Here is a 27,160-nt window from a genome sequence, read left to right as displayed (position 1 = left end):
AGGATGCCACCTGTGCAACAACCCCAGTCATGAAATTTCCTCCTTAATAAATATTCAGCAGTCAGCTGTGTGACTGTGAATGACAGCTAATCAGCCACGAAGTGGAAGAACACTTAGGGACCATGTAACGTGAGGCGAAGAGTCCTCAAAGGTCTACAACTATTTGTTGAGTCGATCACTAAAGACATCCAAACTTCTTGTGGCCTTGAGATTAGCTCAATAACAATGTGCGGAGAGCTTCATGGAATGAGTTTCCATGGAAACAGCTGCATCTAGGCATTACATCACCAAGCTCAATGCATAGCGTCAGATGCAGTGACATAATGCACGCTGCCATTGGACTCTAGAGCAGTGGAGATGCGTTCACTGGAGTGACAAATTGCACTTCTTCTTTTGGCAATCCAAAAGACAAGTCTGGGCTTGGGGATTGCCAGAAATCCTTAGTTTCAGTCAAAGGAACTGTTAACACTTCAGTATTCCAACACATTCTGGAAAATTTCATGCTCCCAGCTTTGTGGGAACAGTTTTGGCATGACCCCTCCCTGTTCCACCATGACTGTGCACAAAGCAAGATCCATAAAGACGTGGATGAACAAGTTTGTTTTGGAAGAACTTGACTGGCTTGGACAGAGTGCTGGCCTCAACCCGTTAGAACACGTCTGGGATGAATTAGAGTGAAGACTTTGAGCCAGGCCTTCTCGTCCAACATCAGTGTCTGACCTCACAATTGTGCTTCTAGAAGAATGGTCAAAAATTCCCTTAAACACTCATAAACCTTCCCGGAAGAGTTGAAGATATTGCAAAGGGTGTGCCTACAACATATTAAGTTTTATGGATTAAGAATAGTTTTTCACTCTAGTTCATAAGCGTGTGAAGGCAGAGAAGCAAATACTTTTGGCAATATAGTGTATTTTCCTTCTAAAACTCTATGGAGATTCCCAGTAACATGGAGATTCTTAGTTATATGCTCCTCATCAAAGCTTAACCATGCGCTATTGATTGGTGTCCATCCTCCAAAACAATGCTTTGTTGGCAAAACATGCCTCTTGACTAAGTATTATGTTTTACTCAAAACGGAACAGATATGCAGTAACAGAAAGAAGTGGTCCAAATTTTTCTCCCCTTTTGTAGGATAAAGAATTGTAAGGACTTTTATGAGATTCTCGGTGTGCACAAAAGTGCCAGCGATGAAGATTTGAAGAAGGCCTACAGGAAGTTGGCCCTGAAATTTCACCCTGACAAGAACTTTGCTCCGGGAGCCACAGATGCTTTCAAAGGTACGAGCTTTGGCGATAAAAAAGCAAAACGAGCTTTTATTGCCCACTTCATTGTATTCTACCAAATGCAGAAATTTATGAAAGCTCACCAAAGTCAGAGGTTGTGGTCCGCTCAGCAGCTGAAACCTCGTGCAGGTAGTGTCTCATTTAAAATGGATTTTATCAGGGCTTTAAGTTTTTGCAGCTTTTAAATGTTTTTTTGGTATTTCTTTAGGCAGTTTGTATTCATTTTTGACTGTGAGGTGCAGAGGGAGAGACATGAGACACACTGCAGATATTGATCCAAAGATGAACATTAAAGTCAAATGTTTTTTGTAGCTCTTTGCATGAGAATCAGCACCGATTTTGTTCACTATTAAGCCTCTATGGCCAATTAGTACAGGAGCTGCTTATTTGCATCCGCTGCCTTGCTCTTTTCCCAGCTCTGTTGCTGCTTATGTTTTTTTGCTTTGGACTTCATCCCCTCTCTCCCTACAGCAATAGGTAATGCATATGCAGTGCTGAGCAATCCAGAGAAGAGGCGGCAGTATGATCAGTATGGAGATCAGTCTGCAAGTATGAACGCACCCCAGCAATCCACCCACAGTCGGCACGGACACTACCGCAGCTTCCACAGGGACTTCGAGGCCGACATTTCCCCCGAGGAGCTCTTCAACATGTTCTTCGGAGGAAGGTTTCCCACAGGTATGACGGGAGGAAGGTAACTGAAAAGGTCACTATTCCAGGTGGCTTTTAGTGGGCAATTTGTAATAAATTTGCAATTTAAATATTTCCAATAGAGCTTCCAACAAATGAAAACGCAGTGAGCAGCAGTATTAGTATTTATGGTTCATTTTGACCGCTATATTTTAGGTATATTACATGCTTTTTTTATGTTTAAGTGCAGATTCCATAGCACTGTGTTTCTCTGCAGGAAATATCCACGTGTACACCAACCAGGGAGCCTCCTACTCTCAGTTTTATCAGCCTCGTCGTCGACGTGCTCATGAAAGGCGCGAGGAGGTGGTGGAGGAAAATCAGAGTCAGGTCAGTGACTCACTAAGCATGAGGAGAAATCCCTGTTAAACAGCCTCAATATTATGTTGTTGTCGTCTTTAATTCTTTGATCATGAGTCTACAGAAAAGCACTGAAAGGTTCTGGAATTCCTTTTTAACATGACTGTATCCCTTAAGTGATTGTTTCTGCTCATATTCCAAAGACGTAGAAATACCACGCTGGCATGAGTGCGGCGTAATCATTGCAGCCTACATACAGTATTGCATGCTTTGTAAACTGCACTGATTTCTATCTTCCCACAGAACACCTTCACAGCTCTTCTGCAGCTTCTCCCCGTGTTGGTGCTAATCCTCATATCAGTGTTTACTCAGATGATGGCCACTAACCCACCCTACAGTCTCTTCTATAAACCGTGAGTCTGTTCGACAACATATGGGTCTCACTACTGTGATTTTTAGCCATCCTAAGGGTTCTGACATGCTTGACGCTGTAAATCCACTGAATTAATTTGGTTTGGTTTTGGTTTCAGAGCCATGGGGCTAGTGGTGTCCAGGGAAACGCAGCACATGGGTGTACCATACTATGTAGACAAGGGTTTTGAGAAGGAATACCGTGGCGCTGCACTGGAGGAGCTCGAGAAAACCATTGAGAACGACTATATTGAACACCTGCAGAGCAGCTGCTGGAAAGAAAAACAGCAAAGTAAGCAAGCAGGTTCTTTGTTTGGATGGGGAGTATAAACTGCTGGGCCAAAAAAAAAAATTTATATTTTAATATTTAATTTAACATTTAATTAAATATTTATATTTAAATATTTAATATTTAATTAGACTGCCTTTAGCTTTGGTGATGGCCCACATTTGCTGTGGCATAAATTTCGATAAGCTTTTACAGTGTTAAGACATTTATTTCCATCCAGAGTTGCATTCATTTCCCCCCCCCCCCAAAATCTTGGATTGATGATGGTAGAGGATTGTACCTGCTTCCCAGAGTTTCAGCCACACTCCCATGCTGTAGATAAAAGATTGACGTAGCTAATGCTAGCTAGCTTGGTGCATCTATAGACGGCGCGGATGCCTCGCAGAGACATCGGGTCCTGCTAATTAGTGCTGACATGTAAGATACATTTCACAGAGACAAAAACTAAGAGCAGGCTTAACCACATTCAAATCCATGTTTTTTGTTTGTTTGTTTTTTGTTGTTGTTGTTTATTTTGTCAGATGACTATTAAAATGATCCAACAGCAAAAACATGGTCAAGAGGGTTCAGGGCAGTGAATCAGATAAGCTTAGGTGATGCTGATCAGTCATACTTAGATGCTTGTGCCTGTACTTCCCTGTCACTAAAGCAGCCACACCCCTCAACATTCATAACTGAAAGCCTTTAGCAGGTGGTATAGAAATGAATCTCCTTTACAGTTGTTATAAAGAAAGTTTTTGTAGCCAGCCTCAAGTGACCATTTGAGGAACTGCAGTTTTTGGGGGTTTTTTTGGGTCCTGCTCTCAATCTTTAGTAATGTTTCTGACTGCAGGATAAAACCAACTGTGTCCATCTATTTCTCTGTTTATGGTAAGCTACATTATCAGTCTGCTGCAGCTTCATATTTGTCATTCTGTTTCCTTTGCAGAATCAGACTTGGCAAACCTCGGACAGCTGTACCGAGACGACCGCTTAAAGCAGAAGGCGGAGACAATGAGGCTGGAAAACTGTGAGAAACTGCATCGATTGGTTGGGCGTCAGAGAGGAAAATAAGGACTGTCGGAGAGGAGAAAGTGTTTCTTTACAGACTTTACAATAATGTATTTTACCTAAGTGTGTAATTTATCCAATCTGGCCACTTTGTGAAGAAATCTCTTTGGGTACAGCACAGCCAGTGGGAGATTATGCCGCTGGGAACGATGTGCCTTCTCTCCTCGTGTCGATGGTAGAAAGTGAAGTTGCATGTTAGCTGCCGGCCCTAGCTGTGGTGGTAGCGGTGACAGGTGCGCAGTCACTGTGGAAGCGTGAACGACGTCTCAGAGCCTTTAAACTTTCTTATAGAAATGGCATTACATAAGGGGGCTCCCTTTGGGGTTACAAAGGCAGTTGTATGTTCACACATACATGTTTTATCTGGTTGGGTTTTGTAGTTCACCTGTATTTATTTTGGATGTTTCTGTGTCCTTGCTCAAATTTTAGGTGTATTTATTTAGTGGATAGAAGAAACATCCATTTTTCTTTCCTGTTAGAAATGAAGTACAGTGTACTGTAGTCTTTTATTTTTAGTCTGCAACATTTTATTTATGATTGAAACATAGACAAATCACTCATTTGGACCTCGAGCAATAGGAGGCACAGTAATATTTTACAGAATATGCTGTTTTCTGTTTGTGCTGCCAAAAAAAGGAGCTGCTTCCTACAGCAGAGCTTCAGGCTCCCTGCGTCAGCGCTTGCATAGGTGTTTATTGTGTTGGTCATTTAGAAATGGCATTTCAGCCGAAAGAAAAGGCAGTTCAGTGTTTCTTGCTGTATATGGGGAACCTTCACTATAAGCAGTTTGTACGGTTTTATGGAGTTTAAATGGCTTGCAATACAGTTTTTTGTTTGCTTTCATAACTGCAAGCTCAGATGCTTCCAGAAAAATGGGTTTTCAGCTCAAATCTAGATATTTTATAAATCCAATACCCGTAATTTCTTCTGATCTTTTATAACAATAATGATAATTTAAAAATAAACGTAAAAAAAAAGAAAATGTTTCGAAAAACTTCATATATAAGAATTGAATGGCTATGATTAGACAGCCTAATCCGATAGTGGTAACTTCAGTCAGTAGTGGCTGGGAGTTTTTCAAAGAAGCAAGCATGTCTCTTTGTGCTAGCAGTCGTAGTCCTCCGATGCACTGCTGCCTCCCGGTGTCATTTTGTAAATAACGGAGACTGTTAAACTCCTTGGAGACTTTGTTTTCCACAACTAACTTGTGGGTATGATCATTTCATCCAGACAGAAACCAAAATTGGGACTTTTACTTGCCACGGTCTGGTCAAATCACGTCATCACTAAGGGGATTGTAACTTATGGAGATATATATATATATATATATATATATATATATATATATATATATATATATATATATATATATATATATATATATATATATATATATATATATATATATATATATATAAATAAAATGAAAAAGCTCAGCTCACACAAACCCTATCCAGACATTGATACTTGTTGCTGCGCACTAGGACTGCCAGACTGCCTTAGCTGTTGTCATACTTGTGAGATATTCAGGTTCACCTCAAGCACTTTTTAAGTTCATAGTGACTCCATATTGTTACTGTTGCATGCATCTTTGTGATTTATTTTTTTTTTTTAAATTAGTTCCACATTATTATTTTTGGCTAATACATCTTCATAACTGCTGAAATTATAAATGTAAACTGTCAGAATATATTCTGCTCCACACTGGAAGTCACAATCATGTAAATGACATTATATTTACTGTGATACACACGAGTCAGGGTTTGGTATTAATCAGTGCGGACATACCCCTTGAGTTAGAACTGCAAAGTTAAGCTTTCAGCCAAAAATACCACAAAATTAAAGAATAATCAGAAAATCTTCTTGGTTTCTGTCTGGTTTCTTTTTCACGGTGGCTCTTTGAATGCATCATTAGTTTGGTCACCTTGTTAAACTAGAAAATGATAGAGGGGAATAACGCATCCTAAATTTACCTCAAGCTCAGGTTAAGCTGCCATTTAAGAACCAGCTCTTAATTTCTAGCAAATAATCATGGATTTAAAAACTATATCACACAAAAAATATCAAACGGTGAGCTTCAGCTTCACTGTTTACTGGATCTGAACCTAATTTGCGTTGTAGCCGTGATGCAAATTGTTCAAACTGGACTCAAAGTCTTCAGATGTTTTCACTTTTTTCAAATTATTTCATTGTAATTTAACTTTGAATTGCTGTATTTTTCCTCCATCATTCTTCACTCTAACCCTTATACAGAAGCATGAACAGTAAAAGGTCCCACAGTTCACTCCATGTCAGGATTAAAAACCAAGCCAGTGGATTCAAAGAACTCTATAGTTTTTAGATAAAATTGTGGCGAGGCTTAAATAGTGACAAAAGTGTAGAACTGTTTCTCGAGCTGTCGCTTGTGAAATAGAAAAATTGTAGAAACTCTAAGATTCTTCCTGGAGTTCGCCCCACAGCCAAACAGAGAAGCCCAGCAAGAAGGGCCTTCATCCAGGTCGTGACCGAGCGCCCAATGGTCAACAGTTTCAGACGTAATCTTCACAGATGGGAAAGCCAGAGTGGCTTCAGTCCACTGACTGTCCTTGAGCGGCTGAGCCAGAACCCAGATGTGACGCTCATGACACTGGTAGAGAGAGCTAGAGATGGCAGTTATCCAATCTGATAAAGCCTGAAAGGATTTGCCTGGAAAAATGGAATAACCTGCCTTTATCCAGGTGTGCAAAGTCTGTAGACTTAGCCAAACAGATAAAAAGCTTTTAAAGCTATCAACAAAACTTCTGCAGAGCACTGAGTAAAAGATCTAAAGGCTTTTGAAAATCAAATACTTGTGATTTACTTTTAGACAAATTTTGGGGGGGAAAAAATCTGGCATGCTTTTTACTTGGTTATGGGAAATTTATTGTATATTGATGGGTTTTTGTTTTTTTTTAATCTTGAAAATTAAAAAAAAAGTGTGGAGTCTTAAAATCTTCTCAAAGCACTGTAAACACTTATCTAAGACAACTTGTTTGTTAAGCAGACCAAATGTACAAACTGAGAACGTCTCGTACTTTGAATTACATGAAAAACAAACATTTGTTTGCTTTTGCATATTTACAGGGAAGAGCGAGGACAGAGAGGCATCATGAGCTACTTAACCTGGAAATATCTTGGCTCGGGTTCTATAAAAGTTACAAGCTTTATTCATTGGGTCATTAATATTGAACATGATTGAAGAAAAGCAAGTGGGAACGCTGTGAAAAACGCTGCATCTTCGTTGGTGTGCACACAGGGTTTAGTATTAGTGTTCCTTAAAGCCAGTCCTGAAAAATACTAAAAGCTTCCAAAATCAATTACGGTGCATGAAACATTAGCCTCGCAACAAAAAAGGGGAATTTCACACTGACAAAAAAAAAAAAAAAGCCAACTGTTCTCACTGATTTGTGCGCACGTAGCTTGCATGAGAGTTTGTGATTGGCTCGAACAGTGACCGCTGTGATCGGTTTTGGATTGGCACAGTGGAAACGTTTTGTGCAAATTCAAGTATAACGTAACAGCTTTTTTTTTTTTTTTTTTTACAGACTTTAAAGTAAACAACAGTTTAGAAATGTAACACTTAATCAAAAGCACTGAGTATGTAGTAGAATAAGCATGTAGGTACTGTTTCACCAAAGTGTCACATTGATAAAATAAATCCAACACAAACATTACAGTAAAAGGATATCAAAGTCTTAAAATTAGATCTTTAAAATCTGTTTTACACCTGCAGTGAAAACGCTTCTGTTTGAAATCAACTTGCCCCTCTGGCCAGACTTTTGGCCTTCTGGACGCTAATCTGGGGATCAACTTCAAGCCCAGTTAATTCAATATTCAGCCCAACTGTATAATAGGAGCATTTTTTAAAACCTCTCTACATCCCCATGAACTTCAGAGCAGGTTACGTCTGAGTGATGTGCAGCTATATCCATGAAAGGTCTGACATGGTCTTTCAGAATGCTCCCACTCTAATCTGGGATTATACTTTATGTAATCCACGACTGTATGGCTGTCTCAGAACAAATTAGCATCTCCACACTGCAGTCTATCCTTTTAATCTAGAGTGCAAGCAAAGGTTACACTGCACCATACGCAGAGCCACAATCTGTGCAACTGAGAGACAATGAGATCAGTCTTTTCACTTTATCTCAGGGACACCATACTGATACAATATCATACTGATGGTTTCATTTCTTCATTTTGAGGTCAGCTTCTATGGCACTACGGCGCCCTCTGGTGCCTCCATCCTGCAGTGGAAGTGGGGGAAAAAACGTTTAGTCTGAGCTTTAAGAGACTAAATGAAGTATTTTAATAAAACCTTCTTTGTTTGTCTTCTTTGTTTGAATATATGTAACTGCAGTTTTAAAGGTAGTAAAGAGGGTACTTACAAAAAGAGAAAGAAGGAAGGCAGGGGAAGACATGGACACAGTGTCCTGTAAGAGGAACATGACAGATAAGAGCTGCAACTCAGTAGTGTGCTGAAAATCTCAAACAGGAGCAAAATAATACAAAGAGAGAGACAACACAGTACATTCAGCTAGAGGAAAACTGGAGACAAGCTTTAAAAACACACATTAACTGCTATAACACTAGTACTACATTTACTATGTTTTGTTGCTGCCCTGCCATTACATTACAGGACGATGCCACATGTTTAGCTCAGGATCTTTATATCATGTAAGCTACAGATATACAGAATACTGTTGTCAAGCCACTTTTCAAGGTACTGCAGGACATTTCAGTCATCTCCTACCTTTCAGTGATTTAGAGGTTCCCATTAACATCAGTATGCTATGACCCATCATTATTTAACTCTTTAAACTTTCCTATCTTCAAATGGGTTATCTGTAATCAGAATATCTAAAGAAACAGAAAAAGACATTCTGCCAGACTAGATGACCGGGAGGAAAAATACTTTTTTTCACCAAATACTTTGGGTGTAAGTAACATTGAAAGTCAATGTTAAAAATGAAAAAATATGTATTTTATATAGTATGGTCTGTAGCATAAGTGTTATAAAATCATTATTAGGTTAGCAGTTCTTTATGCAGTGCTTTTTGTCACAGAAACATCTTTTATAAATCAAACTAAAGCTGATTGAACAGTAGCTTCAATTCATTAGACCTAATATCGAGCAGTCTGCTTTCTTATTAAACACTCATTGAATGCTTTGGATAAACTATAAGTACATGAAGGCTTCAGACAATAACTTGAGGTTACTCTATTCCGTAACCTCTGTTCTCTGATAACATGAGTGAGGTAAGATAAGCTCACCTCTTCCTCGCTTCGTGCAAGGAGGGGTATCTGGTGAGACACCTCACTCATGTTATCAAAGATATGCAGACTCCCATATTGCCAGATAAGCCCATCTGAACGACTGACTGCCAACTTAGGAGGTCTCGTGGGGTCATCTCTAGCCCACACTTAACACAGTCAAACGTCAAAGGTGAAGCCCAGCTCGCTGCACATATCTCCTCTATAGAGACACTCCTAAAAAGGGCCCAAGAGGTTGCTGTGCTGGAGTAAGCCAATTGGATTGCCTCAGCATCTAGGCACTCCTGTTCAGGGGAGGAGAAAGGAGGAGGGCAAAAAGCTTCCAGCTCCAATGGGGTGCATTGGAGATAAGGATTTTGGGGCACAAAGGCCGGATTTGGCCTGAGCGTGACTCTAGAGTTATCCCGCGTGAATCGGGTGCACTGTTTGTGTATTGACAGTGCATGAATATAGCTGATATGCTTTGCAGATGCGAGAGCCAGGAGCAATGCAGTCTTCAAAGACAGGATTTTTATTTCCACCTGGCTTAGTGGTCTCAAATGGTGGCTGTGAAACTGCCCCCAGCATCAGGGATAAATCCCATGTGGGGACGAGAGGTTTAGAAACCGGGTGGAGTCGTTGTGCCCCTGTCATAAAACAGCGGACTAGCGGGTGATGGCTCACTGGGCCATCCACGAAGCCCACATGGCAGGCTGAAATGGCTGCTAGATATACTTTAATTGTGGAAAAGGCCTTTCCTTTATCTAACAGTTCCTGGAGAAAGGAGAGAATTGTTGTCACAGAGCACTGAAAATAGAGAGTGTGAGACTTTCCACACCACTCCTCAAATAATCTCCACTTGTTCTCATACAATGATCTTGTGGAGGGGGCTCTAGCATTCTGAATAGTGGCTATAACACCCTGGGTGAGTCCTCCCATACTCAAATTCAACCTCTCACAGGCCAAGCCCACAGGGTGAGGGTGAAAAAAAATCTCCCCCCTGGCCTGGGAGACTAGGTCTCGTCACAGAGGAGAGGCCAAGGTTCGCTCCACAAGAGGGGCATAATCTCCGCTAACCAATGGGACCATCGTCCACCTTGGGGCGATCAATATTATTGTTAGCCCCCTCTCACTCTGGTTAAGAGTGGGAGAAATTAAGGCCAACGGAGGGAACGCATAAAGCAGAACATGTGGCCAATTGTGAGCTAATGCATCTACCCCTAGCGCAGCCTCCTGGTCCCTCAGGGAGAAATACAGTGGACACTGAGCGTTCTCCCTCGAGGAAAACAGGTCGACCTGTGACTGGCCAAAGCGGGTCCAGATATGGGTCACCACCTGTGGGTGCAGGGTCCAGTCCCCGTACTGCAGGTTTCCCCTGGACATTAAATCTGCTCCCAAGTTCGGAGCTCCTGGAATGTGAGCAGCTCTCAGTGACAACAGATTGATGCTGCTACACATGATCAGTTTGCGAGCAAGCATGTGCAAAGGACGGGACTGTAACCCGCCCTCTGTCAATGTACGCCACAATAGTGGTGTTGTCTGTTCTGATCAGAACATGGTGATTTCTTAACAGTGGAAGGAAGTGTCTCAGTGCTAGAAATGCTGCTAGTAATTGTGGCCAGTTTATGTGAACACCCCTTTGTCGTGAGTCCCAGTTGCCGCTCACTGCTCTGCCCTCATGAGTGGCACACTAGCCCGTGAGACTCGCGTCCGTGGTCACCACCTTTCTGGCTGTGAAAGCCCCAGTGACACCCCCAAAGTGAGAAATGTGGGATTTCTCCAACAGTGGAGTGCTGCAGCGCAATCTGCTGTCACTCTGATATGGTGGTGGGTATGGTGCTTTCGATTCAGTCTCCGTGATGCAACCCATTGCTCAAACTCCCTTATATGCAGTCTGCCTACTGGAATGACTGCCAGTGAAGACACCATTAATCCCAGCATCTGCAGGCATCTTCTGAATGGGAGATATCTTCCCACCTGAAAAATGCCGGCATGTCATAGCATTTTTTTGACTGTAATCACCGAGAGACACGCTCTGTGCGAGGTGGAGTTTAGAGCTATTCCTATGAAAGAGATGGCCTGAGCTGGCTGCAGGACACTCTTTTCATAGTTTATGGTGAAACCCAGAGCCATCAGGTGATCCACTGTCAACCTGGTGTGCTCTCTTCCCATTATTTCTGACTCTGATAGCAGCAGCCAATCGTCTATGTATGTTGCTATGCGGATGCCCCGCCTCTTCAGTGGGGCTATGACTGCCTCTGTGCATTTCACAAATACCCGAGGGCTCTCCCGAGTTTTAAATGCACTTTAGAACAGCACATAGCGACACTACATATGAGCGGGCGTAGGGAGGTTTGAGGTCTTCACTCACCCCGGTTCTGTTAGCCGTCAGGACTGGGGGGCTGGGAGGAGGTGCTGGCCGTCAGATTGGGGTCTCAGATGCGGGGCCTCCCTGCTACTGCAGATAAGGAGGTGGTCAACTTGCCTCCACCCCAGAGAGAAGGGTTACATCTCCCCTCACCACACTCCCTGCCGGTGGGTGATGCCCTCAGACGTTGGTGTGTTGGTGGTCCTTGTCGTCTGGGGCTGGGCGCTCATGTATGTACTGGCTCACTCCTGGTGGCCGATTGGCGGGGCCTGGCGCCTGTGGCCCGGCTGGGCCCCTTCCGGGGGGTGGGATGCCCTCAGGCCTCTGGGCTTGAAGCTCGGTCCTCTCTGGCACAGCTGGCTGCCGGCAGAGCCTGCGGGCACGCCAACGCAACCCCCTCTGGCCTCTGCTCCGTAGCTGCTGGGTGACCTCTCGTTTGGGGCTCTACTCAGCTCTTCCCAGGAGGGTGGTACGGTTCCCCCCCTTTTGGTGGTCCTCCTCGGGTCCTTGTACTCTGGGGCCTCTGGATATCTGGGGCCTGGATCTCCTCCATACCTGCTTTATACCCTGGTGGACGGGGCTATGGCTCCGCACACTCCCTAGCAGATCGTTACATGGAGAAACCTTTGGAATACAAGTATGCTGATCCACACAGGTGTGCACACGGGTGTTCACAGACGCGGACTACACCCTTCTTGGCTGCTGCCTCAAAGCACATTGTGCGCTGTCTATCTTGTGTGCTGCACAATATCGTTTAATATTCAGTATCTACTGTTATCTACTGCTAGCTAGTTTATTGTGATGGTGCTGTTTTTATTATGTTGCTCTTTTTTTTGTTTGCTTTCTCTTCTGTTTTTTTTTCTCCATACAGGTGATCCAGGTGTTTTGTTTGTTTTTCTTTCTTTCTTTCCCCCCCCTTTCTCACCGTCTCTTCTCCCCTCTGTTTTTCTTTCTCTCCCTCTCTTTCTTTCATTCTTTCTCCCTGTCCTATCCCCCAGCCATGTCTGTCCCATTTGTAGCAACCGAAAATAAAATAAATTCATAATTGTAATAAAGGTAAATCAAATGGACCAATATGGCAAGGCCATGATGATCCACTTGGTAAAATAAATCCGCTTGGCATCTTTCTTGGCCTTAAGACAACAATTCTGATGGCTAAAGATCCAAATGGGACACAAAAAAAGGAAAAGAAAAAAAAAAAGACAGTCCTTCTTCTTGCGGTCCGACTGCTTGGCTGGTGGTGGGGCACCCTGAGCAGTGGGTCTTAGGGTTCTGCGATCCTAGGGGACCCTGGACCGCGACCTGCGGGGCTGGGTGGCGAGGGATTTTAAACGTCGGCACGCCGGGTGGACGGCTGGGGCTCTGAGCAAACTTCCGGCAACTGGGTGGAGACGGGGGCACAGCCTGGGTCTTCCTAGTGAGACACAGCTGCAGGGTCTCTCCCTCTTTCTTTTTCTCCTCGCACCGTCTTTGTATGGTGGCAACGGCGGTCCCGAAAAGGCCAGCGGGGTCGATGCTTTCATCCAGAATGTCACATTTTTCTCTGTCCAAAAGCCCCGCCAAGTTCAGCCATCTTGCCCTCTCCTGCAGGATGATGATGCTGAGAGCTCTGCCCGCCGCTTGTACTGCTGCTCTAGTGAGGTGGAGACACTGGTCCGTAACGATGCCCAGCTCTTCCCACAGCTCGCTAGCATCGGGCTTCGCAGCAGCCTGGTCCTGGAGCTCCGTCGAGTAGGCTAGCAGGAGCGATGAGGCGTTCAATGCCCTCACAGTGGTGGCAACTGATTTATACGCTTTGTCAGCCAGGGAGGACTGCAGGCGTTTGGCCTTGAAGGGCAGGGACGGACCAGATGACATGGAAAGTTTCTGGTTTGGGTGGAGATGAGAAGTCACTAGATTCTCCACTGTGAGGATTTGGTAGATGCCCTTCTCCTTCATTCCAGCGCAGTCATATGCCGCCGCTCCCTGCACGGGGTTGGGTGACGAAAATGGCTTTGCCCAGCAGCGTGTGACCTCGTCCACGCATTCGGGGAAAAGCGGCAGTACCTGCTTAGTAGTGCGCTTTGCTCTGGGGAGCCCTTTACCCTCGTATCGTGAGGTGGAGGTCTCCGTTGTCACGTTGGGCCATGGGACTGCCAGCTTTCCAGCTGCCCGTTTTGCAACATCAAATAGCTCCATGACACGGGACTGTGTGCCGGTGTTATCACAATCGATCCCTTGAGTCACAGAATTCCAACCAGAGGGGGCAAAGAAAACGTCGTCATCCTCACCCGAGACGAGACGTTCCAACGGTCCCTCAGAGGATTTGCTGAGTAGCTCGTCATTAGCCTCAAGGGAATCAGACAACATAGCTTCGCAGCTGACCTAGGCATCGTCCACCAGCGGGAGGATGATATCCATCTCGTCGCCCCAGCTGGCGCCTGGTGTGGCTGACTCAGTGTGCTCCATCAGTGCGCCAATTGGAGACAACATTGGGTCCTTCTTCGACAGGCTAGCCTGGCAGGCTAGAATTGACGAAGGCTTTTCAGAGTAAAGCGAGCACAGTGTTCACATGAACCTGGTGTGGAAATAGCCGCTTGGGCGTGTTGCAGCCCGGGGCACACCACAGAAGCGTCATGTGTATCTGAGCCTGAGATTTTGCAACCGCAGGGGAAAATTCTGAAGAAGCGAGAAGAGGAAATTGAATGACGGGTGACGCTGTGTCACACCCTTTTACCCGGTCTTTAAGTCTGACGTCATTAGCCGTGCCTGGGACCAAACTCCGCTGCAGGTCCCTAAGTCAAATGATCACTCCAGCATTACTGAGAGTTGAAAAACTGTCTAAATTCATTCATCTGTAATAAAATGATTAGTATGGATACTCTACCAGGTGTAACAATTAAGTTTAACATCCAGTCATCCATGAAAACAGAATTTATTAAATTTAACGGAGTTAGAGGTTAGCAGGAAGTTAGCTCACTAGTTTCCATCTAAATATAACATACCATGTTCTGACTGAGGGATTTCTGAAACAAATTAAGATGTACAGCTCTGCTATCACTTCTGACATAAATGAAGACAGGAAAGTAAACAGCAGTGATGTTTGTAGGGTTACCAAAGTTTGGCTAGCTGGTATATAATGATGTGCTGCGTGATCGCTAGCGACACAGCTATGTTAGCATAATATAAACAGAGAAGCTGGAGGATGTTATTGTTACTCATTAACAGGCAGGGCAGCATAGCTGGTGACTTTTTTCCATTCGATAAAAGTTAACATGAGGGTTCTTGAAGGTTAGGGGCAAATGCAGTTGCATAGCAGGATCCTGTAAACGGACCAAACTTCAGTCAGGAGAAAAACTGAGATAATCCATCCACAATACAAGGTTAGTCATTAAAATACTACTGCATGGGCTGAGCTGTAGTTACATGTAAAGTTTTAAAAACTGAGCTTTAAAATGATTAGTGGTAATAAAAACCGAGAGAGGCCAACAGTGATCACTGACTGTTTTTAGGGGCTTGTTGAGATTAAATAGAACAAGATACAAAGCATTAAAACATGTTAAAAATACTGCAGCCTTATTAAACGCAGAGTAGTTTGGGCCTGGACGCAGGGTTCATCACGTCATCACTTAAAAGACTGGATAGGGAGGAGGGTGGCCAATGCTGGCTGGAGTAATGACATGCTGAGAGAGCGTCGCCCATAGTGAGACACCGAAACGAATGTTTGAAGGAGAACAACCTGATTTTCATAGCATACGAAGCCAATGGCTACCTGAGAATAACTGATTTAAAATTAAACGTCATGCTTTGGAAAATGGCCATCAAATAGTTTGGCATCACTTTCTTCTACCTTTGTTGTCTCACCCTTTTCTCTTCTTCTGTACTCTGCTTTTGTCAAAACTCTAGTGAAGCACCTTGTCAGTAGAGTCCTGTTTGCGCGTGCTCTCACGGCCTCTCAGGCTCTTGGCGCTGATACCAGATTCTGACGTCTCCATGATGAGCTGGGTAGCTAGAAACTGTTGGATCTGCTCCAGCACGTCACGCTGCATCTCCAGAGCCATGTGGTACACGTCGTGGTCCAGGCTGTTGTACATGACTGCATTCTGAAACATCAGCATGATGTCCCTCTGGAACTCGGCGGTGGTCCGTATCAGACCGTTCTCGATGTTCTTCTTTATGGTTGCCAGGTCCATGGGCCTGGAGAACAAGAAGCGAAGACAGTTCTGTCTGAGATGTTTTTCCTCTAAAGCTCCAGTAAAGTGATACAAAAATATTCTTTGCTTACCTGTGCACAATACTGTGGTATCCAGGCGCAATTTCTTCTGTTACTGGCTGAAGGAAGACATTTGCATACCTACAACAGGTTTACACGACGCGTTACAGAAAAATATCGGAGACTGTGCATTTAGTGTTAAAGTTATGAATCAGATTCTGACCTGTGATTGGCTGCTGCTCGCCACACAAGCATAATGGCTTTCTTCCAGATTTTGTGAGCCTGTAGAGCTTCCAGATCCTCACTGCACACAGAACTGCATGTTGAAGGTCAAAAAAGGAAGTTGTATGAATGCAGAAACTAATCTGCTGCAAACTCAGTATTCTTACATCATCAGCACCATCTAGAGCAGGCGTCTCAAACTCGTCACCCCTATTTGCAGCCTGTATATTGACTGATGTGTACACTTATGTCTGCATTTTTATTTTGTTAAATACAAACAAAGTTATAGCAGAAGTGTTGCCACGTGTCTGGTCAGAAAGAGAGTACCAATTTGTTTATTTGGTAGTTCAATGAAAGGCTTCAGTGAGAAAAAAAATCATTCGCATTTGCAGTTTTTTCTTGTTATACAATATTTGACATTTTAAAAAAACAAACAAAACACCACATTTTCAGAAATATTTGTGGGTGTTTTCTTGTTTGTTTGTTTTGTACTCCTTGAACACTAAAGTGGTCCTCCAATGAGATGATAGTGCCAGCAGTGGCCCACAGCTCATTTAAGTTTGAGACCCCTGATCTAGAGTATAAATGCATTTCACTTACAACTGCGAAGAAGCTGGGCTGCTGGGGATGGAGTCTGCAGTTGTGTGGAGCTGCAGTGAAGAGGAAGCCGTATGGAGGCTGTATCCATCCTCACTCTCACTGGCTGCCGGTTCTAGCTCAGTTTCGCCGTCTGGCTCTGATAGGAATTCTTCCACCCCATCTCCCACTTCTTCTCCACACACCTCTGGCCCATTAACTTTGTTTTGCAGGTTAGTCCCCGAGGCCTTCTCTCCTCCCCCAATAGTTATTGCGTCCTCCCTCTTCGTCTCCTGCAAAAATGTATAAAGGCACAGACAGATTCAGACAAAACTGAAAGTGCCGGGTTACTGTGGAGCACACTGCAAATTTTAGTACAGCAATTACAAGCATCATGCTCGCTTTGTCCTCATACAGTGCTATACCTTTGGATGCCTTTCTGTCACTGGGTTATCTTCTAATACCGAGTCTGTCAAGATAGTAGAAATGAATAATAAGGTTTGCAAAATGCATAGTCTGACGCAAACTGCATGTTACGTGGCAAGGCAGTACAAATGCTTAAGCATGGATGTTCGTACCTCCGTGGATTTTTTCAGGGATTTGCTGTGCCCACTTCTCACGTTCACATTTTCTGGATGACATTTGGGTTTTTGAGTGAACCGCCTCTCCGGTCTCTCTCACTGCTGCAGCCTGTGGAGGCGTTCCACTGCGGTAGTGCTCCAAAATCTTTGAGTTGCATCCAGATGAGGAAGAGGGAGGAATGCTCCTCAGTCCCACAGGAAATCCTGCAAGATGGTTATCTTGACTGTTGCAAAAAGAAGAGAGTGAAGCTTCTGTCCTCTCCTCCAAGCTACAGTGAAGAGATGAAGACTGTACAGCCCCAGTGGGCACTGTGGGATTGTGTGGCTCATGAGGCTGGAAAGGCCCAGAATCCCAGGCAGCAGACAGAGCGTGGCCATTTTCTTCACAAAGGGACAGAGCAGCCTCAACTGCAGCTGCATCCAAAGCATCAGCAGCTTCATCAGCCTACAAAAAGAAGCATACAATGAATGCTCATATTGTAAAAAATAAATAAATAAATAAAAATCCAAACAGGTCTCATAAATTATTTAATGTAACCTAAACAGTAAGGTTTGTTGACTTTTAGAACCTTCTCTTCAATGATGGCGATGATGTCCCCCACTGTCTTCAGGTCCAGCTCATGACACAGTGACACAGTCACATCGTCCTCACTGAGCTCTGACACCTTATCTTCTACCATAGAGGAGACAGGCTGGCATCCAGGGGCCACAGATGGCACCATCACATTTACCTCTGCATGAATGCAACAACTGATTTACTATCTGTTTAATATTTCGACACCATGAATCTAAATTCTTATTTGGTATAGCATTATTACATCTTTGCTAGTTTAGAGCAGGTGGCCAAGAACAGATCTGATCAACAGGTCACAATTAAATCCTCTGTATACAATGCAAAGTTTGTGATATTAAGAATGTGAGGGTGTTGGATCAGAAAGTGGACAGACCTGCACTTGCTGAGATGTTTGATTGAGCAGGAACAGGAGTGGTGGCAGAGAGAGGAACACTGGAGGCAGAATCTACACTGACCATAAAACCTAATGGAGGGGAAAACTGGGCGGGGCCTGCTTCCAGGAGACGGGACAACATCGGGGCACCTGTCATGCAAGTATTCACGCATGCATTAACACATGAAGTGCAGAGCTCTGACAAAGCACCTCAGGCTATCACATGGTCAGAGTATTAGCAAACATTTGCAGCAATGGCATCACCAGATAGCACCCATGCATTCAGAGTTCAAGAGTAAAACTAACAATTATAAAACATGTTCAATGAGCTAAAGATAAGAAGACCTATGGGACACTTTTTCCTGTGTCAAAGGGGGTTCTACTGAATGCTTTTTTTACTGGTATGGTAATCTGTTGCTTTGTGAAACATTTCTGTTTATCGAAATCCAAAAAGTAAGATTTGCTTTTGTAACAAGACATTTTAACAGAGATCAACAGTGATCAAACACAGCATCTGTACCTGCTGCCTGAGAGAGAGGCTGACAAGGTGGAGCCAGCTGCAAGTCATGTGCTCCTGACACATTACCTGTGGACACGTCACCATCTCCAATCTGAGATAAAGATGCATACACAAATCAAACACGTCTAAAACATGAAGCAGTGCTGTTTAATAATAAATCTGTTACTCATTAACAGGCAGGGCAGCATAGCTGGTGTTTTTTTTTATCCCATCAGTGGTGTCTGATCAATACTGGATTTTAAGGCCAGTGCCAATAAAGAGAGAAGGCAAAATGGTTTCTTCTTCAAGTCCAGGATATGTGAAGTGAATTTTATATATACAGTGATTTTAAACAGAATCCAAATTTAAACGATAACAGAGAACTGTAAGGAGACAGACTGGATAGCCAAATTATTAGACACCCTCTAAAGCAGCGGTCCCCAACCCCCGGGCCTCAGACCGGTACCAGTCCGTGAGTCGTTTGGTACCGGGCTCAGGTGTGAAATGTATAGTTTTCAGGGTTTTTAATCGGTTTTCAGCGTTATTTTGTTATCTTTTTTATCGTTTACTCGGTTTTTCTTGGTCTTTTCACGTGTGTTATGAATAAATTTTCTTTTTGTCGGTACCGGTACTAGTTTTATTTTGTTGTATTTATCCGCGACACCTTAAAGGCCGGTCCATGAAAATATTGTCGGGGATAAACCGGTCCGTGGCGCAAAAAAGGTTGGGGACCGCTGCTCTAAAGCACAGGAATTCTTTACGTGATCATATAAAGGTAGACTGCCCTGCAGTCTTGTACAAGTTAATTACTGGCATATATATTAAAGCCCTTCAACAAACCAATCTGGAATTTGTGGCCAATATACTGCCTTTCTTCAGTAACTCTGACAGGAGGGGAGATGGTGGTGGTGTGGCTTTCTGACACAGTAACTTCTTTTGGGTGGGGTCCTCTAGCAGGGACCCGTGGCTGTCATCATTACCAGAAGGCTCAGCAAATGTCATTAGCCTGGCTGTTCCAGAAGCCTAGAGACAGACAGAGGGAAACATGACATTTTATTAGGATTTACAGATGTAGTTGTTATCAGTTCTCTAATACTGTATGTTTTCTTTTTTGTCTCTGAAGGGAACGGTCAAAAGTATTAGACTCATTTCCAAAATAAAAACAGTCATTTTCTATGCCTTACATCCCATATAGCACTCCTGGTAAGTTACACCTAAAATTATTTTTTTTAGGTATTATGAGCCCGAATTTACCAAATCTAAATTAGTGGCACACAAGAAACACATTACATTACATCTACTAGGTATATACTGGACATATAATGAAGGACATTATATCTGCTGAGTGTTGTGGTGAAATAGATAGTTTAAATTTGTGACTATTTAGCGATTTTTCTTAATAGCACACTTTGTCACACTTTGTTTAAAAGGGATTTTAAAATTCTAGTATGATGATAAAATAGATGGAATGTTTTGTAAATTAGCCAATTAAGTCACAATGACAAATCAAATGTCAATTAGGTGGTTAATGAGGAGAAATCGGTCCGTGGGGGAAAAAGACGCATTTAGCAAGTTTGCCAGTGTTAACTGGCAGGAGCTAACCTGGTGCTACAGTCGTGATTACTGTAGAAGACCTGGATGCTAAAACTACATCTACATTGGAAATGATTTGCTCCTCTTGCATCATTTTGAAGCTGACAGCTGGACGCCTGCAGACATTCCTAGATCCGGCTGCCTAGGTAACCCTCTAATCTACAGATATCGACAGGATTATTAGCCCACCAATGAAAATATATTAGTATTAGTAAATAAGTATTTCCCAATTGCTGTTACACCTGGAAAAGAGTTTTTAGGACTTTTTAAGAATAAAACACCCACGTTTTATTACATTACTTTACTTTAACACAGAAACAAAATGATTTCATAAAAACAGAAACTACCAGGGTTAAAATTATTAGCTCCCTGATGCTAACGGTCAATTGTGTATCCTTTTTGCTAGATAACAGCCTGCAGTCAACTGTTGTAGTTTTCAGCTAGTCTCGCATGCATCTCCTGAGCAATCTCAGCTCAATTTTCTTTGGTGAATCTCTCAAGATCCTTCAGATTTGATGCTCTCCAGGCATGGACCTTGGTCTTCAGTTCACCCCACAGATTTCCAATAGGATTCAAGACAGGGCTTCGACATGCCAGTTGTTCAGCATGTTCGCTTTGGTCTTCTGGAGGTAGTTCTTCAGAAGAATTGTTTTAGGTTGTGTTGGAAAGCAAAGCAACGATCCAGACTCGGTTTTGTTGCTGGAGGTTTTCTTTCATAATCTTCACATATCCTTCTTTCTTCATGATTCCTTCCACCTTGACAAGATTTTCAGCTCCAGATGCACTGAAGTCTCCACACAGACGGTGTTCTTTGGCTTGTATGCTTCTCCCTTCTTTTTCCAAACATAAGCAACATCTCTGTGGCCAAAGAGCTCTACTTTCATCTCATCTGACCAAAGAAACGGGTTCTCCAGGTTGCCCTTAGCATACTTCAGTCTGGCCTGAAGGTGTCTCTTTTGCAGAAGTTTTCTTAGTCTGCAGCCTCACAGTCCATTCCTATGCAGCGTTCTGGTGGTCGTCTTCTTTGAGACTACAATTTCCAACTTCCAAACTTTTTGCAGTTGTTCTAAGGTCTTTAGACACGTCACTGACTAGTTTTCTTTCCCTAGTCTTTGAAATCTTTCGCTTCTACCTCTGCTAGGCTTGTTCGGTACTGTGTTGCTCTATTTGAATTTCTTGATGATCCCTCTCATTTCAGTTCTCGACACTTGGAAAGGCTGTGATAACTTTGTATATACATCTGCTTTGGAAGCAACAACAATTCTTTTTCCCAAGTCTAAACTGTTTTGGGGTTTTTTTGGCATGATGTTCTCTCCAGTAACAGCTCAAACCCTTGCTGAAGTTTTTATAGTGTGTGTTAATTAGAAGATAACGCTCAGTTTTAACTTCATTTTACAAACCTTTAGCACAAATCTGAAGCACATCAAAGTCTGTTACGCATCAGTGGTTTGCACTATGGCTCAATATGAAAGTTTAATAATACTGAATCTGATAACTGTTGTGTTTTCTGAAATAATTTTGTTATTGTTTCTATATCATTGCTTCTATCTAACATTCACACACATTTATACTCCGATGGATGCACTGGAGAGCAACCTGGATCGACCTGAAAACTTTGACAAAAACTTGAAATTTCATTAATGCTGCTATCACAGCTAATTACTGAAGCTTGAAAGAGCTTTTGTAATTTGCATTCTAACTAGCCATGTGTTCATTTTGGCTACGCTGTTGGTGCCTGGACTGCAGCTTTGGAACGATTGATTGAGCAGCCGCGCTAGCACTAACAGACAAGGTGCAATGCTAAGCTGATGGCCTCTGACATTTCCTGTTAAGGAAAAAGGTACTTGAATGTGGATTACATTCCTTCTATTAAGCATATTTGACACTTCCTGTCTGTGTCTGCCAAAGGGTCTGTTACTGCTGCAATGTTCAGGATGTTATAAACTAATTAAGGATAACACAAAGACACCTAAACAGCCTGTCACTCAAGCCTATTGAATCTGAGCTCTCTGGAAGCAAACGACTTCAATCAATGGTATTAGAGATTAAGACAGAGCTTCAGTATTTAGCCATGTGTTCATTTTGGTATTTTTGTTAGTGCCCGGTTTTAAGATTTATTTTAGTCTGATGAAAGCTGCAATTTTTACAGACTTTATATGTGGAGAGTGAATTGAAAATAAAATAGAATACTAAAGTTTATTTGTAGTCTACAACCCAATCATGATCAAGTGATAATGCCAGGGGTAAAAATAATTTACCAATTATGTTTTTTCTTATTCCCCCTAAAAGAACATGACAGAAACAGAAAATATTTATAGAATCATTACACCATTATTAAATACTAATAAACACTTTTACATGTCTGAAAACGAGGCAGGATAAGTGAAATGTCAGGCATTGTCATAAGTAACTCTGAGTCTTCAGAGACTTACATTTTTTGTAGATGTAAGATCCAGTGTCAAGCACTCGAGTTGGTCACCTGGGGAGAACTCCTGGCTTGGGGAGCTACAGCCTGAGGGTGAATGCATGGTGACACTGGGTATCCGCTTGGGTGTGTTCTTTGCCACCTGTCTGGCTGAAAGAGGGACGGGCAGCATAGAGAGCCTTTTCTTGTGAGTCATACAAAAGCAAAGCTTTTCTTTTCAAAACAATGCTCTCTACACGGGCTGTCCAATTGGCTCAACCTGAGTATGAAAAATGCTGACATCTCTTTTGACAGGTGATCACCTTGAAATAAAGGATATTTTCTTTGTTTATTCCCATGTTTTCTAGTGCCAACAGCAGTTTAAAGTTTCTGGTCAAACAGTTCCTGCAGAGTGCAGCACTTCTAAAATACCCAATCAAGTCTTGATGAGCTTTCTGTACGACCATTCTTAACCCAGTTTAATTGTCAGACACATCTCAGTTTTTCATATTTTCCTTAAAAGAATCCAGACTTTCTTCTCATTTATAAAAGTTTTCTCGAGCAATATCATCAGTTTAATAAATTTCAAAGTTTTTCTTTGGACATCACCTACTTTTTCTCTCATTTTCAGTACCTGACCAATTTTAGACAACTTTTACTTTGTTTGTTTGTTGACCCACTTAAAACTGACCAATAAATCATGAAAGCCAAATTATCCCCATTTCTTTAGTTTAAAAAACTCCAAATAAAATATACTTTTTTGTCATTTGCCTTTATTTGATAGTGGAGACAGACAGGGCCACAGGTTGGATTCGAAACATAGCCACTGCCTGCTGGCCGGCCGCCTGCTCACCCACGGAGCTAAGCTGGCAACCAGATAATAGTTTGAGGCACAGGCATAAAATTGTACTTTTGAACTAACCAGGGGAGCTGTTATGAAGAATAAAGGTGGTATTTCCAAGTATTGACTTTCAAGCTTGTTAGAAGTGCACAAACCATATTTTTCCCATGTCTCTGCTGCATGTTTCAATAAATCACTTCACCTTTTTCCCATTTTCTTAGCAAAACATATAGAAATGAGGGTTGGCTCATCACTTTTGCACAGAAGTATATGTAACTTGTATCACAATGTCTGTTATATGAAGAATCTCTTCTGGTTTCAGTGGCACTAAGCACAAATATATCTAAGAAGTTACTTTTCATGTATATTACTAGCAGGCTGACTTAGCTACACAAAGTTATCTCAGTTTAATAATCATAATCTCATTGTTTTTTTATTTTCATTATTTATGGATGACCTGTGTAATTACTGAAATATAATTCTTTATGGATGTGTTCCTCAAAAAAGACCCCTGAAATTGAAAGAAATACCTTGATAAGCAGCATCTGTGTTTTTTCTTTTCATCTCTGCTTCCTCCTCCTCCAGTTTCTTCTTCCTAACAGATGCACAACAAAAGATCATTTCCTTTGTTGTTACAAAGAGAGTCCAATGAGTCCAATGTTTAAGGTTTGCAGGAGAAAAAGACGTGCATGACTGTACAAACAGGGTTGATAGATTTGTTGCTTCTTACAGCAGAATTTCCTCCCATAGCTCTTTCAGTTTGGAATCCAGATGTCCTGCTTGAATCAGTTCAGCCTCTCTCTTCAGCTTCCTATGAAAACAGCAGTATGTCAGCTCATCTCACTGACGCAGTTTGAGGTGTGTGTCTTTTTTAGACGAATAATGTGTTCATGCTGGTTACCTGTGCTTCTCCTGCGTTTCTTTTATCAGCTTCTTTAGTTCCTCGATCCTCTCAGCCGTCAGTCTGCGAACTATCACATCCTCCACTGTCTCCACCACCTCACCTTTCTCGCCGCGCTTCCGCCTGAAGGTAACAAAGGCATCAGCTCGTAACGCTGCATATCCTCTAGATGCATTCATCAAACGGGGTAAAGCTACACAAGCATGTTTGAAGTTGAAGTCACTTATGTGCTCACTTTGGGGCCTCTGTCGCTTCCAGGAGCTCTGAGTATTTGGAGGCACAGTGCTGTGAAGATCCAAAAGAGTATCAAGAACAACTTCACTCAAATAGAGTGCGTGAAACCTACTGCAGAGATCATGGATTAAGTTTTTAATGTTGTGAAAGCAGCCCTGCGATAGTCTGACAACCTGTACAGGGTGTTCTCTGCTTTTCACCCTGTGATAAGGTGCTCTGGTCATACCTTTTGAGAGAACCAGTCAGGTGGTCGCCCAGGTTCTGCAAATGGTTTTATGGCACGACTGACCGATACCCTGATGAAAAAAGCATAAGACATCCCAAGATAAATACAGTTCTAAAGATTATTAGACTTAAACAATGTTCTATTTATGCAATGGTTTATTATCTTTATATTTCAGGAACAAAATTATATTAAATCTATTTTTTTTTCATTTATAATTACTCTTTTATTTGTTACTTCATGCAAACCTGGTACTAAATTAAAGCCAGCCAGCACCGGGCTGTATCATGTATGCCAGTGTAACAGATAAAGAATGACATGACTAACCATGGTTAAGTCATCCTATTTGTATGTCACTGTGTACTGTAACAGGAAAGCAGACCAGCAACCCTTTTAAGTACTCAGGCACAGGAATACTAACAGAACCACCCTAAGTGACAACATCTTATCTTAAAACCTAATCATAAGCGAAAGTTAGTTACATGTGTAACTAACAACATCTAATGTGCCAGATTATGACTCACACTATTGAGCACATAATACAGAATCGTTTAAACCAGCTGAAAGAGGCATGCATTACCAGTTCTGGTCCCCACTCTTCATGACAGATGTGGCCAAACACAGCTTCTCCCTCACTGACCATGGTTCTGTTGGTCCAATGACAAGCAGCTTGTGTTCTGCAGACGTGGACGAAACATAACATATACTTTATGCAGTATATTTTTAATACAGACTGTGTTCTGCTGGACGTCTCCGGCCTGGATCTTTTTTCTTCTTTTTTTTTTTTACCATTATGATCGAGCTAACCACCAGTACCGGCACTTTAAGCATGCAACTGCACACACAAAGAGAGTGTCTTTGATATAACTGATAGCAAACGGCAGCCACCACCAGTGTAAATAGAGCCGTCAACTCGTGATGACAACCAATAATCCGTGCAGGCTGCCACGCAGGGAGCGAAGAGAAGTTAGAAGCGATAAGATCCAAGTACGACACACACAAACACACACACGCTAACGGGTAGCATGTCATGACATTTGCTATTTTCTAACGTTACTCACTTCCAGCCCCGTTTGCCATCTTCCTGTCATCCCAACATCCCGTACATCTTGGTAGATAGAAACCCGGCGATTAACAACGCTGGCGATATGCGAAGGCGATACTCATAGGCTAACATCAATGGATGTTAGGCTGGATGTGGAGGCTCTCAAGATTTTTCTCACTAGCTAGCACGCTGAATCACCGCTGCTGCCCGTTAGTCTCAGTCTGGTATGCCAAAGCTTTTGGTAATTTAAGGATTAACCAGCTTGCTAGAATGCAAAGACTGCGTCTGTAAAAGAGTCAAAAAACGGTCTAATTACGTTAGAAAGAGTTTATGCTACCAAGCGACAGGCAGCCAGACGAAGAAAATTTTTTAGCTTACTGTAGCCATAAACCTTATTTCTCATTCTAGCTAGCAGCGAAGTGTTCGTACACGCCCACCACAGTAATAATAATGTACCACCCTGCAGGCGGCTGAGTTTTCATAATTAAGCAGGATAGCTTGTTTTTTATGTAAAGATGGAACTTAACTTGTGTCAGTAGAAAGATAATTATATGTATAAATGTTAGTCCAGCACTTCTTTTTTCCACATAACTGGGTAAAAGCACTAAGCACAAACAACAAGTTTAGTACACAAGTTGTTTGCCACACAACTAGCTAGGTTCACATGTAGCATGCTGCGCAGATGTGCTACTACTACTAAAAATAATAATATTAAATTCTCTATTATTATTATTTTATTGTCAAATAAAATCTATTTGTTTTGTGTACATTCAATCCTTTCCAAGCATGTTTCCCCATATTATTAATTATTTGAACAAATACATTTTAATTTGATATATCTCAGTTGCATTATACTCAAAATTGCCAAGAATCATTTTTTGAGTGTGCTTTAATGAACAAACACGCACAGTCAATAAAATAAAATAAAAATAAAGCTTAGCAATAAAAATAATGCTAAGCTATATGATTTCCAAAAAGCTCTCTGAGTTGAAATGTTGAAATTTACGCTCTTTATGCTGTCTCCTATTGAATAAGGACTACATTAACAGCTACACGCAGTAGAAAATAATATCAGAACTTGACACTTGTACTAAACCAGTGGTTCCCAAACGTTTTCGCTAGGCCCCCCTTTGTTTTACAAGAAAAATGTTCGCCACCCCCCCTCCCCCGCGCGCACACGCGCACGCGCACACACACAAATACATCCTCCAACCACACACACCCATATTTTGCTCCATTG

At 42.3% G+C, this 27,160-nt stretch overlaps 2 protein-coding genes across 3 annotated transcripts in view; one reads left to right on the top strand and one right to left on the bottom strand.

Moving 5' to 3' along the window:
- Positions 1–5,005, top strand: part of dnajc18 (DnaJ (Hsp40) homolog, subfamily C, member 18) — a 7,778-nt gene extending 2,773 nt beyond the window's left edge. Inside the window, exons 3-8 of the mRNA XM_085288951.1 lie at positions 1,132–1,277; positions 1,755–1,961; positions 2,191–2,303; positions 2,577–2,686; positions 2,804–2,976; positions 3,902–5,005. Of these exons, the coding sequence (XP_085145077.1) occupies positions 1,132–1,277; positions 1,755–1,961; positions 2,191–2,303; positions 2,577–2,686; positions 2,804–2,976; positions 3,902–4,026 (874 nt within the window). The 3' untranslated portion in view covers positions 4,027–5,005. The remainder of the gene's footprint in view (positions 1–1,131; positions 1,278–1,754; positions 1,962–2,190; positions 2,304–2,576; positions 2,687–2,803; positions 2,977–3,901) is intronic.
- A 454-nt stretch (positions 5,006–5,459) lies between these two features.
- Positions 5,460–26,353, bottom strand: brd8a (bromodomain containing 8a). 2 transcript variants are annotated; one of them, XR_014894136.1, is made up of 20 exons: positions 25,937–26,353; positions 25,456–25,552; positions 24,879–24,948; positions 24,654–24,703; positions 24,419–24,541; positions 24,248–24,328; positions 24,048–24,112; positions 22,705–22,847; positions 19,520–19,702; positions 18,701–18,791; positions 18,181–18,330; positions 17,803–17,966; positions 17,231–17,678; positions 17,078–17,121; positions 16,677–16,945; positions 16,078–16,170; positions 15,927–15,995; positions 15,506–15,838; positions 8,430–8,474; positions 5,460–8,288 (listed from the first exon to the last, which is right to left on the bottom strand). XR_014894136.1 is itself a non-coding variant. In XM_085288949.1 (20 exons), exons 1-20 carry the CDS (start codon positions 25,953–25,955, stop codon positions 8,229–8,231), a joined length of 2,547 nt encoding a protein of 848 aa, XP_085145075.1. In that variant the 5' UTR covers positions 25,956–26,353; the 3' UTR covers positions 5,460–8,228. The 2 variants fall into 2 exon arrangements, 1 of the variants encoding a protein (XP_085145075.1); XM_085288949.1 differs by having other exon boundaries at positions 15,556–15,838.
- Between the last annotated feature and the right edge of the window lie 807 nt (positions 26,354–27,160).

The sequence above is a fragment of the Mchenga conophoros genome, linkage group LG10 (assembly GCF_057382185.1).
Source record: "Mchenga conophoros isolate Kocher_MC1m ecotype Shallow Benthic linkage group LG10, M_conophoros_male_GT1.1, whole genome shotgun sequence".
In the NCBI taxonomy this organism is placed as follows: domain Eukaryota; kingdom Metazoa; phylum Chordata; class Actinopteri; order Cichliformes; family Cichlidae; genus Mchenga; species Mchenga conophoros.
Note: the sequence above shows the minus strand (reverse complement) of the source record. Positions and strands in the feature narration are given on the sequence as shown.

Coding starts and splice junctions, on each gene's coding strand:
- brd8a (XM_085288949.1), bottom strand. Junction 17,679..17,802: donor TCGCCATCATTGAAGAGAAG/GTTCTAAAAGTC, acceptor TTCTTTTTGTAG/GCTGATGAAGCTGCTGATGC. Junction 16,171..16,676: donor AGCCCAGCTTCTTCGCAGTT/GTAAGTGAAATG, acceptor TTCAACATGCAG/TTCTGTGTGCAGTGAGGATC.